Source organism: Scyliorhinus torazame, chromosome 1 (genome assembly GCF_047496885.1).
Source record: "Scyliorhinus torazame isolate Kashiwa2021f chromosome 1, sScyTor2.1, whole genome shotgun sequence".
NCBI lineage: Eukaryota > Metazoa > Chordata > Chondrichthyes > Carcharhiniformes > Scyliorhinidae > Scyliorhinus > Scyliorhinus torazame.
The window spans coordinates 146,477,398-146,490,346 of record NC_092707.1 but is presented as its reverse complement, the minus strand read 5'-3'; the positions used below and the strand labels follow the sequence as shown (position 1 = coordinate 146,490,346).

General features: G+C 50.7%; 1 protein-coding gene across 3 annotated transcripts in view; it reads right to left on the bottom strand.

The window, feature by feature from the left end:
- Positions 1 to 12,949, bottom strand: part of LOC140414227 (synaptotagmin-like protein 1) — a 142,396-nt gene that overhangs the window by 54,291 nt on the left and 75,156 nt on the right. For 2 of the 3 annotated variants that reach the window (XM_072500967.1, XM_072500966.1), the window contains exon 8: positions 360 to 476. In XM_072500967.1, coding sequence (XP_072357068.1) covers positions 360 to 476 — 117 coding nt within the window. The remainder of the gene's footprint in view (positions 1 to 359; positions 477 to 12,949) is intronic. The other variant, XM_072500968.1, reaches the window with a different exon arrangement.

The window sequence follows — 12,949 nt, the reverse complement described above, 5'->3', positions numbered from 1 at the left end:
TCTGACACATCATCAGTTCTCTGCCCAACTGTTACTTTGTGAGGCTGGTAGACATTTTGTAGAGTGTCACTCCTGCTAAATATCTAACCACAACAAAGCACTACTGCTTCACAGCCAAGGCTCCAGTGTAACAGAAACATTTGCACATTCATTTTTCAGTATCTTTGGATGATGATTTAGGATGCTGTCTAAAATGTGACAACTAAATTAACAGAAATTCCCAGTAAAAACAGCAGTCGCGACCTAATACATCCCAGTACACACAACAGGGATTGGAACCTATCACATCCAAGAACATACGGAAGGGAATAATACATCCCCAGAAGGGAATTCAGGACTCAGCACATTCCAGTACTCACAGTAGGGGATTGGAAACTGGACAGTGAGCTGTTCGCATCCATATCTTTTGTTGGCACACTGGACTCATCGTTGTGCTGGGAAAAAGTGTCACCATCAATCTCATCATCATTCTGCAGCTGGCAAGAAAATAATTAATCAGAACATGAAGTTGATCAGCAACAAACATAATCTGTACCAGCACCTCTCTCCATCATAAGAGCACAGAGCCCCAACCTTTTGGAAACTGTGGGCCCAACCGCGCATCACTAGCAACAATGCCACTGGCCAGTATCTCTGAATCCCAGTGAACGCCACTGGATTATTGCTGTGGATTTCTAATGACACGATGCTCGATCTAGGCTCTAACGCCCTCGCCTTTGGAGACCTCGGGTGAGTACCATTCAGTGCTGCCCTCCACAAATGGGGACCAGACGGAACAGCACCCGTGGGGTCTCCCAGGGGATTGGAAGCCCCCAGGTGCTTGCCCTCTGGGCAGGGTGGCACCCTGGCAGTGCTGGTGCAAGCTTGGCACCTTGGCACTGCCAGGATGCCACCCTGGCAGTGCTGGTGCAAGCTTGGCACCTTGGCACTGCCAGGATGCCACCCTGGCAGTGCCACTGGCAGGGCACTGCCAGGGTACCAGGCTGGTAGTTTCCCTATGCTGCGGATCACGTCCCGGGGTGCCCTGTCGAGGTGCGGGGAGGGGGGGGGGGGGCCTGAGGACCCCCTTATCGGTGAGTTGGGGCTGGGGGGTGCAGAGGTTGGGAGATCCTCAGTGCAGGGTGAGTGGAGCTTCTCAGTGCAGGAAACAGGACTACGTGCAGCCTCGGCTCTGCGTTCCCTGCTGAGGACCCCCGATCCACTTGAATAGCCGATCGATAGCGTGGTGTTTCTCGGCGCTCCGAGCACCCGGAAACTCCCAGCTAATCGCACTATGGGATTCGGTTCCCATTCGGGTAGATCGCGCCCTCTATCATTCCTATTGACCTACTAACCTGGTATATTTAATTTCAAATGCTGACTATCTTAAAACTGTGACTCAAAAATGGCTACCATGTCATCCCCTCAAAGTGCAATTTGCATCTGTAATTCATTCAATTTATTCCTTATACTCCATGTGTTTGTATAAAGAATGCCAACTTGGGCCACACACCTAACCTGTCTTCATACCCTATTGTTCTACTCACACATTTCTTGGGCGTCATTCTCCGACCCCCCAGCGGGTCAGAGAATGGCTGTTGGCCGCCGTGAATCCCGCCCCCGCCGGTTGCCGAAGTCTCCGGTACCGGATATTTGGCGGGGGCGGGAATCGGGCCGCGCCGGTTGGCGGGCCCCCCCGCTCGATTCTCCGGCCCGGATGGGCCGAAGTCCCGCCGATAAATTGCCTGTCCCGCCGGCGTAAATTAAAGTACCTATTTACTGGCGGGACAAGGCGGCATGGGAGGGCTCCGGGGTCCTGGGGGGGGGCGCGGGGCGATCTGACCCCGGGGGGTGCCCCCACGGTGGCCTGGCCCGCGATCGGGGCCCACCGATCCGTGGGCAGGCCTGTGCCATGGGGGCACTCTTTCCCTTCCGCCTCCGCAACGGTCTCCACCATGGCGGAAGCGGAAGAGACTCTCCCCACTGCGCATGCGCGGCAAACTGTCAGCGGCCGCTGACGCTCCCGCGCATGCGCCGCCCCGACATGTCATTTCCGCGCCAGCTGGCGGGGCAACAAAGGCCGTTTCCGCCAGCTGGCGGGGCGGAAATCCCTCCGGCTTCGGCCTAGCCCCTCAATGTTAGATGCGGAGCATTCCGCACCTTTGGGGCGGCGTGATGCCCGTCTGATTGGTGCCGTTTTGGGCGCCAGTCGGCGGACATCGCGCCGATACCGGAGAATTTTGCCTTTTCTCACTACAGGTTTACAGCTTTTTGTTTTTCCTTTATTTGTAGCACCTAAAGCACATTTTCTCATTGTTTTCAGCTCTCATTGCGTTTGCTTGCTGTTATTTATACTACTTTTTCCACCCCTGAATCTTTTTTCTATTTATTCGTTTTAAAAACCTTGGCCAGGATTCTCCATTCCTGAGACTAAGGGTGCGATTCTCTGGAAGAATTTCCACGTTCATTTGAGGCGGGTTTTTCTGGGAGTTTCCCACCGGCTCTGCCGGCGAGTTCCCCACCGCTATTCAATGACACTTAACCCTAGGGGGTTTCTCACCGGTTTAGCTCACACTCAAATTTTTTTTTTAGCACTGGGGAGCTGAACTCAGAGGTCGTGTCGCCATTTTGAAAGGGTGCCCCGATCTCTAAGTGAGCTTGTGAGGTCCCTGGAGGTCCCCTCTTTTCAGGCCCCCCCAAGCTCCCTTACAGCACCCTCTCCCTTCCAGGACCTCCACTCGTCACCCCGCCACCCTACCAGAGGCCCCTACTCAGCTGCCCTGCACTCCCCCACCCTTCAAACCCACCCTCCACCCTCATTTCATGGACATGGCCCCCTCCTCGCCCCTGACCCTTGGCAGTGCCACCCTGACACCTGGAAACCCTTGCACTGCCACCCTGGCAACCAGGCAGTGCTCCTGCTGGCTTTGCAGTGCCACCCGGGCACCTTGGCAGCACTAGGGTGGCAGTGCCAAGGTGCCCGCGTTCCAGGGGGGTGGCCATGGAGCCACCCTGCACTTACCATGACCACCCAGGGGTTTCCGATGACCCAGGAGACCCCTGAGTGCCGTTCCCACTGGTCCACTTTGTGTGGACCAGCACTGATTGGCGCCCGGCTGCAGCCTCCCTGGGGAGGCCGGAGAATCGACGGAGGCCGGTGGATCCCGGGCAGATAGGTAGGAAGTAGGTTTATGACCTACTTCCGTGAGCGCCATTTAGTGCTCCCCCTTTCTGGGCGGAGTTCCGACTCCGACGCCTCGCGCGACTTCGGTGAATCTCGTGAGGCGCGGAGGCTGTTGGGAGGCCCGTTGGAGGGCTCTCCTGGGATTCTCCGGCCGCGTTGTGCTCTCGCTTGAGCGCAACGTGGCCAGGGAATTGCCCCCTAAGTGTTGACGCCGGTGCAGAATTCGAGGAGTACCACGACAGCAAAACTGGCGGCGCACCTGGACCGATTCCGCTACCGTTAAGGGGCTCGCACCGGCGCCACGTGGAACACAATCGATTCCAATGAGAAACGGTGCGGGATTCGCGATCGACACTTAGGAGCCTGACAAGCTGCAGCGGATATACACACTTCACTCCCCACACACACCATCCCAGGAAAACAGCACCACGATTTACAGACACCGAGCTGGAGACCCTTCTGGATGCGTTGGAGGAGAGGCGGGTGAGCCTGTACCCCGGCCCGGGAAGGAGGCTGCCACCCGCCGCCATTCACCGTTCCTGAGCGCAGGTGGCAGAGGCAGTCAGTGTCGTGAGCCGTAAAAAGCTGCATGACCTCCTCAGGGTGGCCAGGGTGATTCGGCAGCACCCCCTGGGTTGCATGCGTCAGGCTGCCTAACACTGTGTATTTTCTGTCACCCCGCCCCAGGTGAAGGCCGCCTATAACCAACGAGAGTGGGAGGAAACTGGAGGGGTACCGCCGGACCTGCAGCTCCTCACCGTGGCTGAGCAGACGGCCCTGGACATGGTCGGCGGCCCAGAGGAAAGTGAGGTCACCGGGATGGAGGTCGGCTGCAGGGGAGAAAGTGAGGCCCCACTTAGTTGCGGTTCCCTGTGACACATGTGTCAACCACAGCCCCCCCAACACCATCCCCACCCCCACACCACCCCCATCCTCACCCTCACGCCCACCATCCCCACTCCCCCCTGGCCCGTGGTCTAATCATGCATCTCGTCTTGTGTCTTGCAGGACTTGCTGGTGATGGTGTCCCATCTGGTGTCCCCCGCCCCCAGCCAGTGCCACAGCCGGAGCCCTGGGTGCCGAGCAGTGGTGAGGAGAGCAGCAGATTGCGAGCCATGGACCTGGGACCCAGGACACCCAGGAGCTCAGGTTGGAGGATGACACTGACTTTCCATCACAGATGTCTCCAACACCCTCCACCATCCCAGAGACACTCATCTCGGTTGGACACTTTAGTGAAGAGGCTCCTGGTTCACTATCTGGTGCGCACCACACAGCTGATCCAGTACAGCAGGTGGAGCTAGGAAGTCCTGAGGGGGCAGATGGTCGGAGGGCAGGCCGACCCCAGGAACTAACTACCGTCCAGATGAGTTTCAGTCTTCTGCAACGGACAGTCCCATCTATTGTGGAGATGCAGTCGCAGAGCCAGGGTCTACATGAGGGGTTATCAGCAAGCATCCAGCACCTGCAGGCGCAGGTGGAGGAGTCCAACCGCGTGCAGGAGCAGAGGGAGGTGGCCCAGAGATGGTGGACCATTCCCAGAAGGAGATGGTGCAGTCACTGGCTGATGTGTCACAGACCCAGAAGCTTGTGGCACAGTCAATGGGTTATGTGGTGTAGTTCCAGACAGCGATGGTTCACTCCCTGAGCTCCATGGCTGCCAGCTTGCAGACCCTGGTCGAGACCAGAGCAGGCCTCCAGGACTGGCAGTGCGAGGTGGCAAGGGAGCCTCTGGGGATAGCTCCACTCGTAATCCCATCCCATGGAGTAGTCCGGAGGCCATCGGGCACCCCGAGGGAGGAGGAGCTGATGGGGCCCGTGCCGGTGACTCTTGCAGGGGAGGTGCCGGAACACTGCAGCACCTCGGACTCGCCGCCCCCCCCCCCCCCCCCCCCCCCCCCCGCCCCCCTCCTGTCCCTGGCACATCCAGTGGGCAGAACAGAACAGCAGTACATCACCTGGGACACACGAGCAGCAGCCGGGCCCACCCAGGCCCGGTTGCCCCAGAAGACGGCCGGCCGCCAACGGGGACCCAGGTCGCAGGGCAGGAGTCACAGCAGGCCACCTGCACTCCTGAAGTACCGTTTGGGGATTTACCTAGACATGGTGTTAGGGCCCGTAAGGCCAGAATGTTAGACGCCAGTTACGTTGGCACGGGTCCAGGGCACAGTTTAGTTATAGGGGTTAGGGCATGCATTTGTAAATAGTTGTGCACATTAAACATCTGTTAACACTGTTACAACCTGCCCCTGTGCTCTGTCTGATGGGGTGTGGGGTGGGCTGGGCTGGCCAGAGAGGGGGTGGGGGTGGGGAGAACTGTAGGTGGGGTGGGCTGGGCTTGACCCCCCCCCCCTGCCGGACCATCTCCACCACCATCACCCGAGGGATCCGATGGGACTGTGTGATGGAATGGCTCGCATGCAGAGTTCACCCAGGTGGATGGTGGAAAGTGCTACCATGGGCAGGTGTCAGACATTGTCAAATGATGCGGAGCACCAGAGCTCACTGCATCCCCATCACGTCGCCCCTCTGCTGCGCGATGTTGTGGAGGACGCAGAAGGCCACGCACGATGCGGCCGACCTACTCAGCTTCATACTGGAGGGCCCTTCCAGAGCAGACCAGGTACCTCAACCGCATCTTCAGGAGGCCGAAGCACCGGTCGATCACACCTTTGGTCGCTACGTGGGCATCATTGTAGCGGGTCTCTGCATCAGTCTGTGGCCTTCGAATAGGTGTCACCAGCCAGGACCACAGTGGATAACCTCTGTTGCCAGGAGCCAACCCCACAGCCGGATGGGTGTCTCAAACATGTCAGGAATTGTCATGTGTGTCAGGATGAAGGCGTCATGCACACTGTCTGGGTATCGGGTGCAGACGTGTGTGATGCACATCTGATAGTCACATATCAGCGGCACGTTCATCGAGTGGAACCCCTTTTGGTTTGCGAAGAACGGCCTGTCATCTGCAGGTGCTCGTTGGGGGAGATGCATCCCGTCGATCACTGCCTGGACCTGGGGCATCCTGGTGATGGCAGTGAGCCCCGCTGCCCGGGTATCCTGGTAGGCTCGGTCCACATTGAAGTGTGTGTATTGTATCGGCTGGGCAAATAGGGCCTCCGTGACGGCGCGGATGCACCTGTGCACCGATGTCTGTGAGATCCCGGACAGGTCCCCACTCGACGCCTGGAAGGACCCCCTCGCTTAGAAGTTCAGGGCGACCGTCACTTTGACAGAGACGGCCACCCAGAGCGGGTGTCCCTCCCCCATTCCCCTGCAGTGCCAGGTGTGCCATGATGCCGCACTATCTCGCTGCTCAGCTGGATTCTTCAACAGCATGCCCAGTCCAGCAGGTCCTCGAATGACAGGCACTGCCAGCACTCACGAGGCCTCATGCGGCGCCTCCTTTGCACCTCATCCTCCTCGGCCTGTTGGGCAGCTGGTTCGTCATCCTGGGTGGCTGCCTCCTGTTCCTCTGGGGCATGCTCCACTGCTGCACGCTCCACTGCCGCAGCTTCCTCATCCTCGAGCAGCGCCAACTCACACAGCCGCAGGACATCTCCCAGGGCTGCGGCAACTAGGAAGAAGGCCACCATTGCTGGTTGAATTCCAATATCTATTGTTTGCAGAGGGTGAAAGGCCGACATGTTAGCATGGCGAGTTTCCCATGCGCAACCTGGTACAATGGGTTACACGGTGGCCCGTTTCTGTCCCGGAGGGCTCTGCCCTCACATGCTCTCCCCCATCTCCGCACCCCTGGCCCCATCGGTGCCTGGCACCATGGGAACCTCTGGCCCTGGTGCCTGTGGCTGCCACCTCTGGGCAAACCCCTGCAGCGATCCCCTCAAGGCAAATTTAATTTTTTCAAGTCTGAGAAACCCCGCCATGTCGCTAACCCATACCCCGACTTCGGGGGTTCAGAGTCCCTCCATCCTAGTAAGATCCGTCTCTAGGCCACCAGGGAGGCAAAGGCCAGGACATCAGCCTCTCTCACCCCCTGGGCTCACAGATCTTCCAACACACCAAAGATCGCCACCTCTGGTCTCGGAACTACCCTCACCTTTAAAATCTTTGACATGACGTCAGCAAACCTCTGCCAGAAACCCCTCAGCCTCGGGCATGGCCAAAACATATGAACATGGTTCGCAGGACCCTCCGCACAGCACCCACACCTATCCCCCACCTCCTCAAAGAACCTGCTCATCCGGGCCACCGTCACGTGTGCCGTGTGGACCACCTTGAATTGTATCAGGCTGAGCCTGGCGCACGATGAGGCTGCATTGACTCTTCTCAGGGCCTCCTCCCATAACCTGGCCTCCAACTACCCACCCAGCTCTTCTTCCCACCTTCTTTTCACCTCCTCTATCGAGACTCCATCAGTTCATTGCAGATCTCTAAAACCCTTCCCTCTTCTACTCCTGTTCCCGACACCACCTTATCCTGTAGACCATGGTGCACAGGTGCGGGAAGGTCGAAACTTGCCTCCGCACAAAATCCCTCACTTGCAGGTACCACGGTTTCAAGATTTTTAAAAGCACAAGTGAACGTGCTGTAGGGAATTCGGCCCATCGGGGGCGGATGATCGTGGAGGGCCCAGAGAATACCAGGTCAGGCTGGCTAATGATATGCAAACGGTGTTTACTGTTGTCATGCGAGAGTGCCTTTAAGAACTGGATGTTTAAGCAATGTACCTTTCAGAAAACAGTGATGTCATAGAGTGGGTGGGGCTCAGCTCAGTTGAGCCATTTTGCAGTTTGGTTTTGCAGTTTGAAAAGTGCCTGGCTGGTTTTGCTGAGAGCAGTTTAAAAGTGCCTGGCTGTTTTGCTGAGTGCTGATTAAAAGGAGAAAGACAGTTTGAGACAGCAGCTTGAGAAGTTCTGGTTTGCTGGGAGTTGCTTGAAGAGAAAAAGCCAGTTTGAAAAAGCAGATTGGGTGTGTCTGTGTGTTTGCAGAGAGCTGCAGGAAGAAAGCAAGGTGCTGGAGCTGAAGTCAACCAAGCATATATATCTCTGCCATAAAACAGAAAATATATATTAACTGTGGCTGGTGTGTTACTATATTGAAGGTTTGAAGCCTCTTGGAAGTTTGAATGAACATTTTAAGGAGTTATTTACTGTTGCTATATTTTCTGCGTTATCTTTGAAGTTAGGGGTGTTAAGAGATCCAATGTTTATTTCAGATGTGAAGTTGAGTTCATGGAATAAACAGTGTTTTGTGTTTAAAAAAACCCACTTGTCCATAATTGTAATCCCACACCTAGGGAAAAGGCCGTGTGCTAGGAAAAACAACAAATACATTAAAGGGAGAGGTTGATTGAACTCCATGATACATTTTGGGGCTCTGAAAACGCCTTGCCCATAACAATTGGGGGCTCGAGGGGGATAAAAGTCTATCTATTGGATTGGCTTTTGTGAACTTAAAGACAGTGAAGGATTGTTGCTTTTCCGGTGTGGTATTTTAGTTTAAGTGGGGAGAGTGTTGTGAATAATGGCTCTTTCAGAGGCTCAGAAGTTTTTGGGGGTGGAGAATGTTACACGTAGTACCTTACGGACAGAAACGAAAAGCAGACTGTTAGATTTGGCAAGAACATTGCAGGTAATATTACCTGACAAAATGCGAAAAGATGAGGTAATTATGGCGGTGGTTAAACATTTAAAGTTGCCTGAGATACAGTTTGACTCATTGGAAATGGCAAAAATTCAGTTGCAGATTAAACAAATGGAACAGGAGAAAGAATTAAAGCAGCTGGCATACGAGAGTGAGAGAGAGGAAAAAGAAATAGAAAGAGAGAGAGAGGAAAAAGAAAGAGAGAGAGAGGAATAAGCAAAGGAGAGCGAAGAAAGGAGAAAAGAAAGAATAGCCCTAGCAGAACAAAAAGACAAAGAAAGGGAGATACAGATCAGGGAAAAAGATAAAGAGAGGGAGTTTGAACTTCAGAAAATGGCCATGAAACATGAAAATTAGTTAAAATTTACAGACATAAAGGGAAACGTACAGTTGGATGATAGTGATGAGTATAGTGAGAAAGAGCGTCATAGTCGAAGGCTTGGTGAGAATCTATTTAAATATGTCCAAGCATTGCCAAGGTTTGACGAGAAAGAAGTGGAAGCCTTTTTCATTTCATTTGAGAAGGTAGCTAAACAAATGAAATGGCCACAGGACATGTGGGTGTTACTGATTCAAACAAAGCTGGTAGGTAGAGCTAGTGAAGTGTTTGCATCACTACCAGAGGAGGTATCTGGAACGTATGAGGAGGTGAAGAAATCCATCTTAAGTGCATATGAGCTAGTGCCTGAAGCTTACAGACAAAGGTTTAGAAATTTAGGGAAAGAATTTGGTCAAACATACATGGAGTTTGAAAGGCTCAAACAGAGTAATTTTGTTAGGTGAATAAGGGCTCTGAAAATAGACCAAATGTATGAAGCTCTCAGAGAAATTATACTTTTGGAGGAGTTTAAAAATTCAATTCCTGATGTAGTGAGAACTCATGTGGAAGAACAGAGGGTTAAAACTGTGAGATTAGCAGCGGAAATGGCAGATGATTATGAATTAGTTCATAAATCAAAGATTGGTTTCCGACATCAGTTTCAGCCGGTGAGAGATAGAAACTGGGGACATGAGAAATACTCAAGTGGTAAAGGTAAAGGTGATCTGATGGGAGACAATAAAGAGAGTGTACCTCAGATTAAAAAAGAAATCCAGGAGGGTGGAAAAGAAATGAAAAGTTTCAGATGTTTTCACTGTAATAAACTAGGCCATGTAAAGTCACAGTGTTGGTGGTTGAAGAAAAGCACTGGGAAGGCTGGTGTGGTAACACAGGATAAGACAGTGGGGTTTGTTAGAGTGGTAAAGGAAAGCCCAAGGGAAGCAAAGGAGGTGCAAACGATTGTACAGCCTGTTCAAGAAGTAATTGGTAAGAAGGTGCCAGATGTCTTTAAAGAATTTACTTGTGTGGGTAAAGTTTACTCATGTGTATCAGGAGGAGCAGGTAAAGAAGTCAAAATTTTAAGAGATACAGGGGCTAGTCAATCTTTAATGGTAAGAGATGAGGAATTATGTAGTTTGGGAAGAATGTGGCCAGAAAAGGTGGTGATATGTGGAATTCAGGGTGAGAGGAGTAGCGTCCCATTATATAAGGTAAGGTTGGAAAGTCCAGTGAAGAGTGGTAGTAATAGATAAACTATCTTGTCCAGGAATACAGTTTATCTTGGGTAATGATATAGCTGGATCGCAGGTGGGAGTGATGCCTACTGTGGTTGATAAGGCAGTGGGAAATCAGTCAACTGAAGTGTTGAAGGTCGAATATCCTGGGATTTTTCTGGATTGTGTAATAACAAGGTCGCAAAGTCACAGGTTAAGACAAGAGGAGAAATCAAAGGGTGAAGATGAAGTTGAAGTGCAATTATCAGAAACGATTTTTGATCAGATGCTTGAAAAAGAACAACAGGTGGAGGATGAGGCGGATATTTTTAGTTCAGGAAAATTGGCGGAGTTACAACAGAAAGATGTAGAAATAAAACGGATACATCAGAAAGCATATACGGAAGAGGAATCTGAGAGTATACCAGAGTGTTATTACCGTAAAAATGATCTCTTGATGAGAAACTGGAGACCTGTACATATGCAGGCGGATGAAAAGTGGGCAGAAGTTCATCAAGTAGTATTGCCGGTAGAGTATAGAAAGGAGGTGTTGCGAGTTGCACATGAGGTATCAGTGGGAGGTCATTTGGGAATAAGGAAAACTCAAGTTAAAATCCAGAAACATTTCTATTGGCCTGGACTACATAAAGATGTAGTTAAATTTTGTCAATCATGTCGCACATGTCAAGTGATAGGGAAACCTCAAGCAGTGATAAAATCAGCGCCCTTAATACCCATTCCAGCATTTGAGGAACCTTTTACAAGGGTCCTAATCGATTGTGTAGGACCGCTTCCTAAAACAAAAAGTGGGAATCAATATCTTTTGACTGTAATGGATGTGTCTACTAGGTTTCCAGAGGCCATTCCAGTACGTAATATTACAGCTAAAAGGATTGTAGAGGAGTTACTTAAATTCTTTATTAGATATGGACTACCCACAGAAATTCAATCGGATCAAGGAACGAATTTTACTTCAAAGTTATTCAAAGAAGTTATGGATAGCTTAGGAATAAAACAATTTAAATCAACTGCGTACCATCCAGAATTGCTGGGAACATTAGAAAGGTGGTATCAGACATTAAAGACAATGTTGAAGGCGTATTGTCAAGAATATCCAGGGGATTGGGATAAAGGAATTCCATTCGTATTGTTTGCAATTAGGGATGCACCTAATGAGTCTACCAAATTTAGTCCTTTGGAAATAATTTTGGTCATGAGGTAAGAGGACCACTTAAATTGATTACGGAAAAATTGGTGGGTGAGAAATCGGAAATTACACTATTGGATTACGTGTCAAATTTTAGGGAACGATTAAATAGAGCAGGTGAATTGGCTAGACAACATTTGAAAGTTGCACAAAATGTGATGAAACGGGTAGCGGACAAGAACTCCAAAGTTCGTAGTTTTGCCAGTGGGGATAAAGTTTTAGTGTTGTTACCAGTGGTGGGGGAGTCTTTAAAAGCTAGGTTTTATGGACCGTATCAGATTGAAAGGAAATTAAGTGAGGTGAATTATGTGGTAAAAACACCATATAGAAGGAAGATTCACCGAGTGTGTCATGTGAATATGCTTAAAAGGTACTTTGAAAGGGAAGGAGAGAAAAAGGAGGTTTTAATGATTCTAACTCAAAGTGACGAACGAAATCCAGATGACTGTGAATTTGACACACCTCAAATTAAATTGGAAAATGAGGATGTTCTTAAAAATTGGGATGAATTGTTAAGTTACCTTCCAGAGGAAAAACGAACTGACCTGAAAGAGTTATTGATATCACATGGGCAAGTTTGTAGAGATAAATTGGGAAGTACTAAAATGGCTACACATGGTGTAGATGTGGGAAATGCTGTTCTTATCAAACAACATCCATATAGACTTAACCCTTTAAAATTGGCACAGGTTAACAAAGAGATTGAGAGTATGCTTAAAAATGGCATAATTGAAGTGGGTTGCAGCCAATGGAGCTCACCCATAGTGATGGTACCTAAACCTGACGGTACCCAACGGTTGTGTGTGGACTATCGAAAGGTGAATGCAGTTACAAGAACGGACTCTTATCCTATCCCACGTTTGGAGGATTGCAGGAGAAAGTGGGGCAATCTGCTTTTATTTACAACTTCCAGACATGGAAAGAACATTTAAAGCATGGAGTTCTTCGATCGACTTCAGGTGGCGGGTTTCGTGGTGAACCAAGCCGAAAGTGAATTTGGAGAAGCCCAAATCACTTTCCTTGCGGAGTTTCCGATACCCTCAAGACGAAGGGAAATAATGCAATTTCTTAGCATGAGTGGATTTGATCGAACATTTGTGCAAACGTTTTGTGGCGTGATTACTCCACTGATGGAATTGCTGAAGAAATGTTAAAAAATTCAATGGACAGCGGACTTTCAACAGGCATTTGACTGCCTGAAAGCTGTGATCACCAATGTTCCTGTATTGGGGAATTGCAAGGGACTCTGTGGTCAGATTGAACTAAATTATCTGATTCTAAAGAGAAATGCCGAGGAGTACAGGAATGGATGGATCGTGCAGAGACTTTGTTCAAAGAGACTGTCAATCGAGAAGGATTTTGGTTGGAGGAAGAAGAACAAAGAAAAATGGACTATATTATTATACCTGTTTGCATGTGTTGGTTTGTTTTAAAAATGGAAA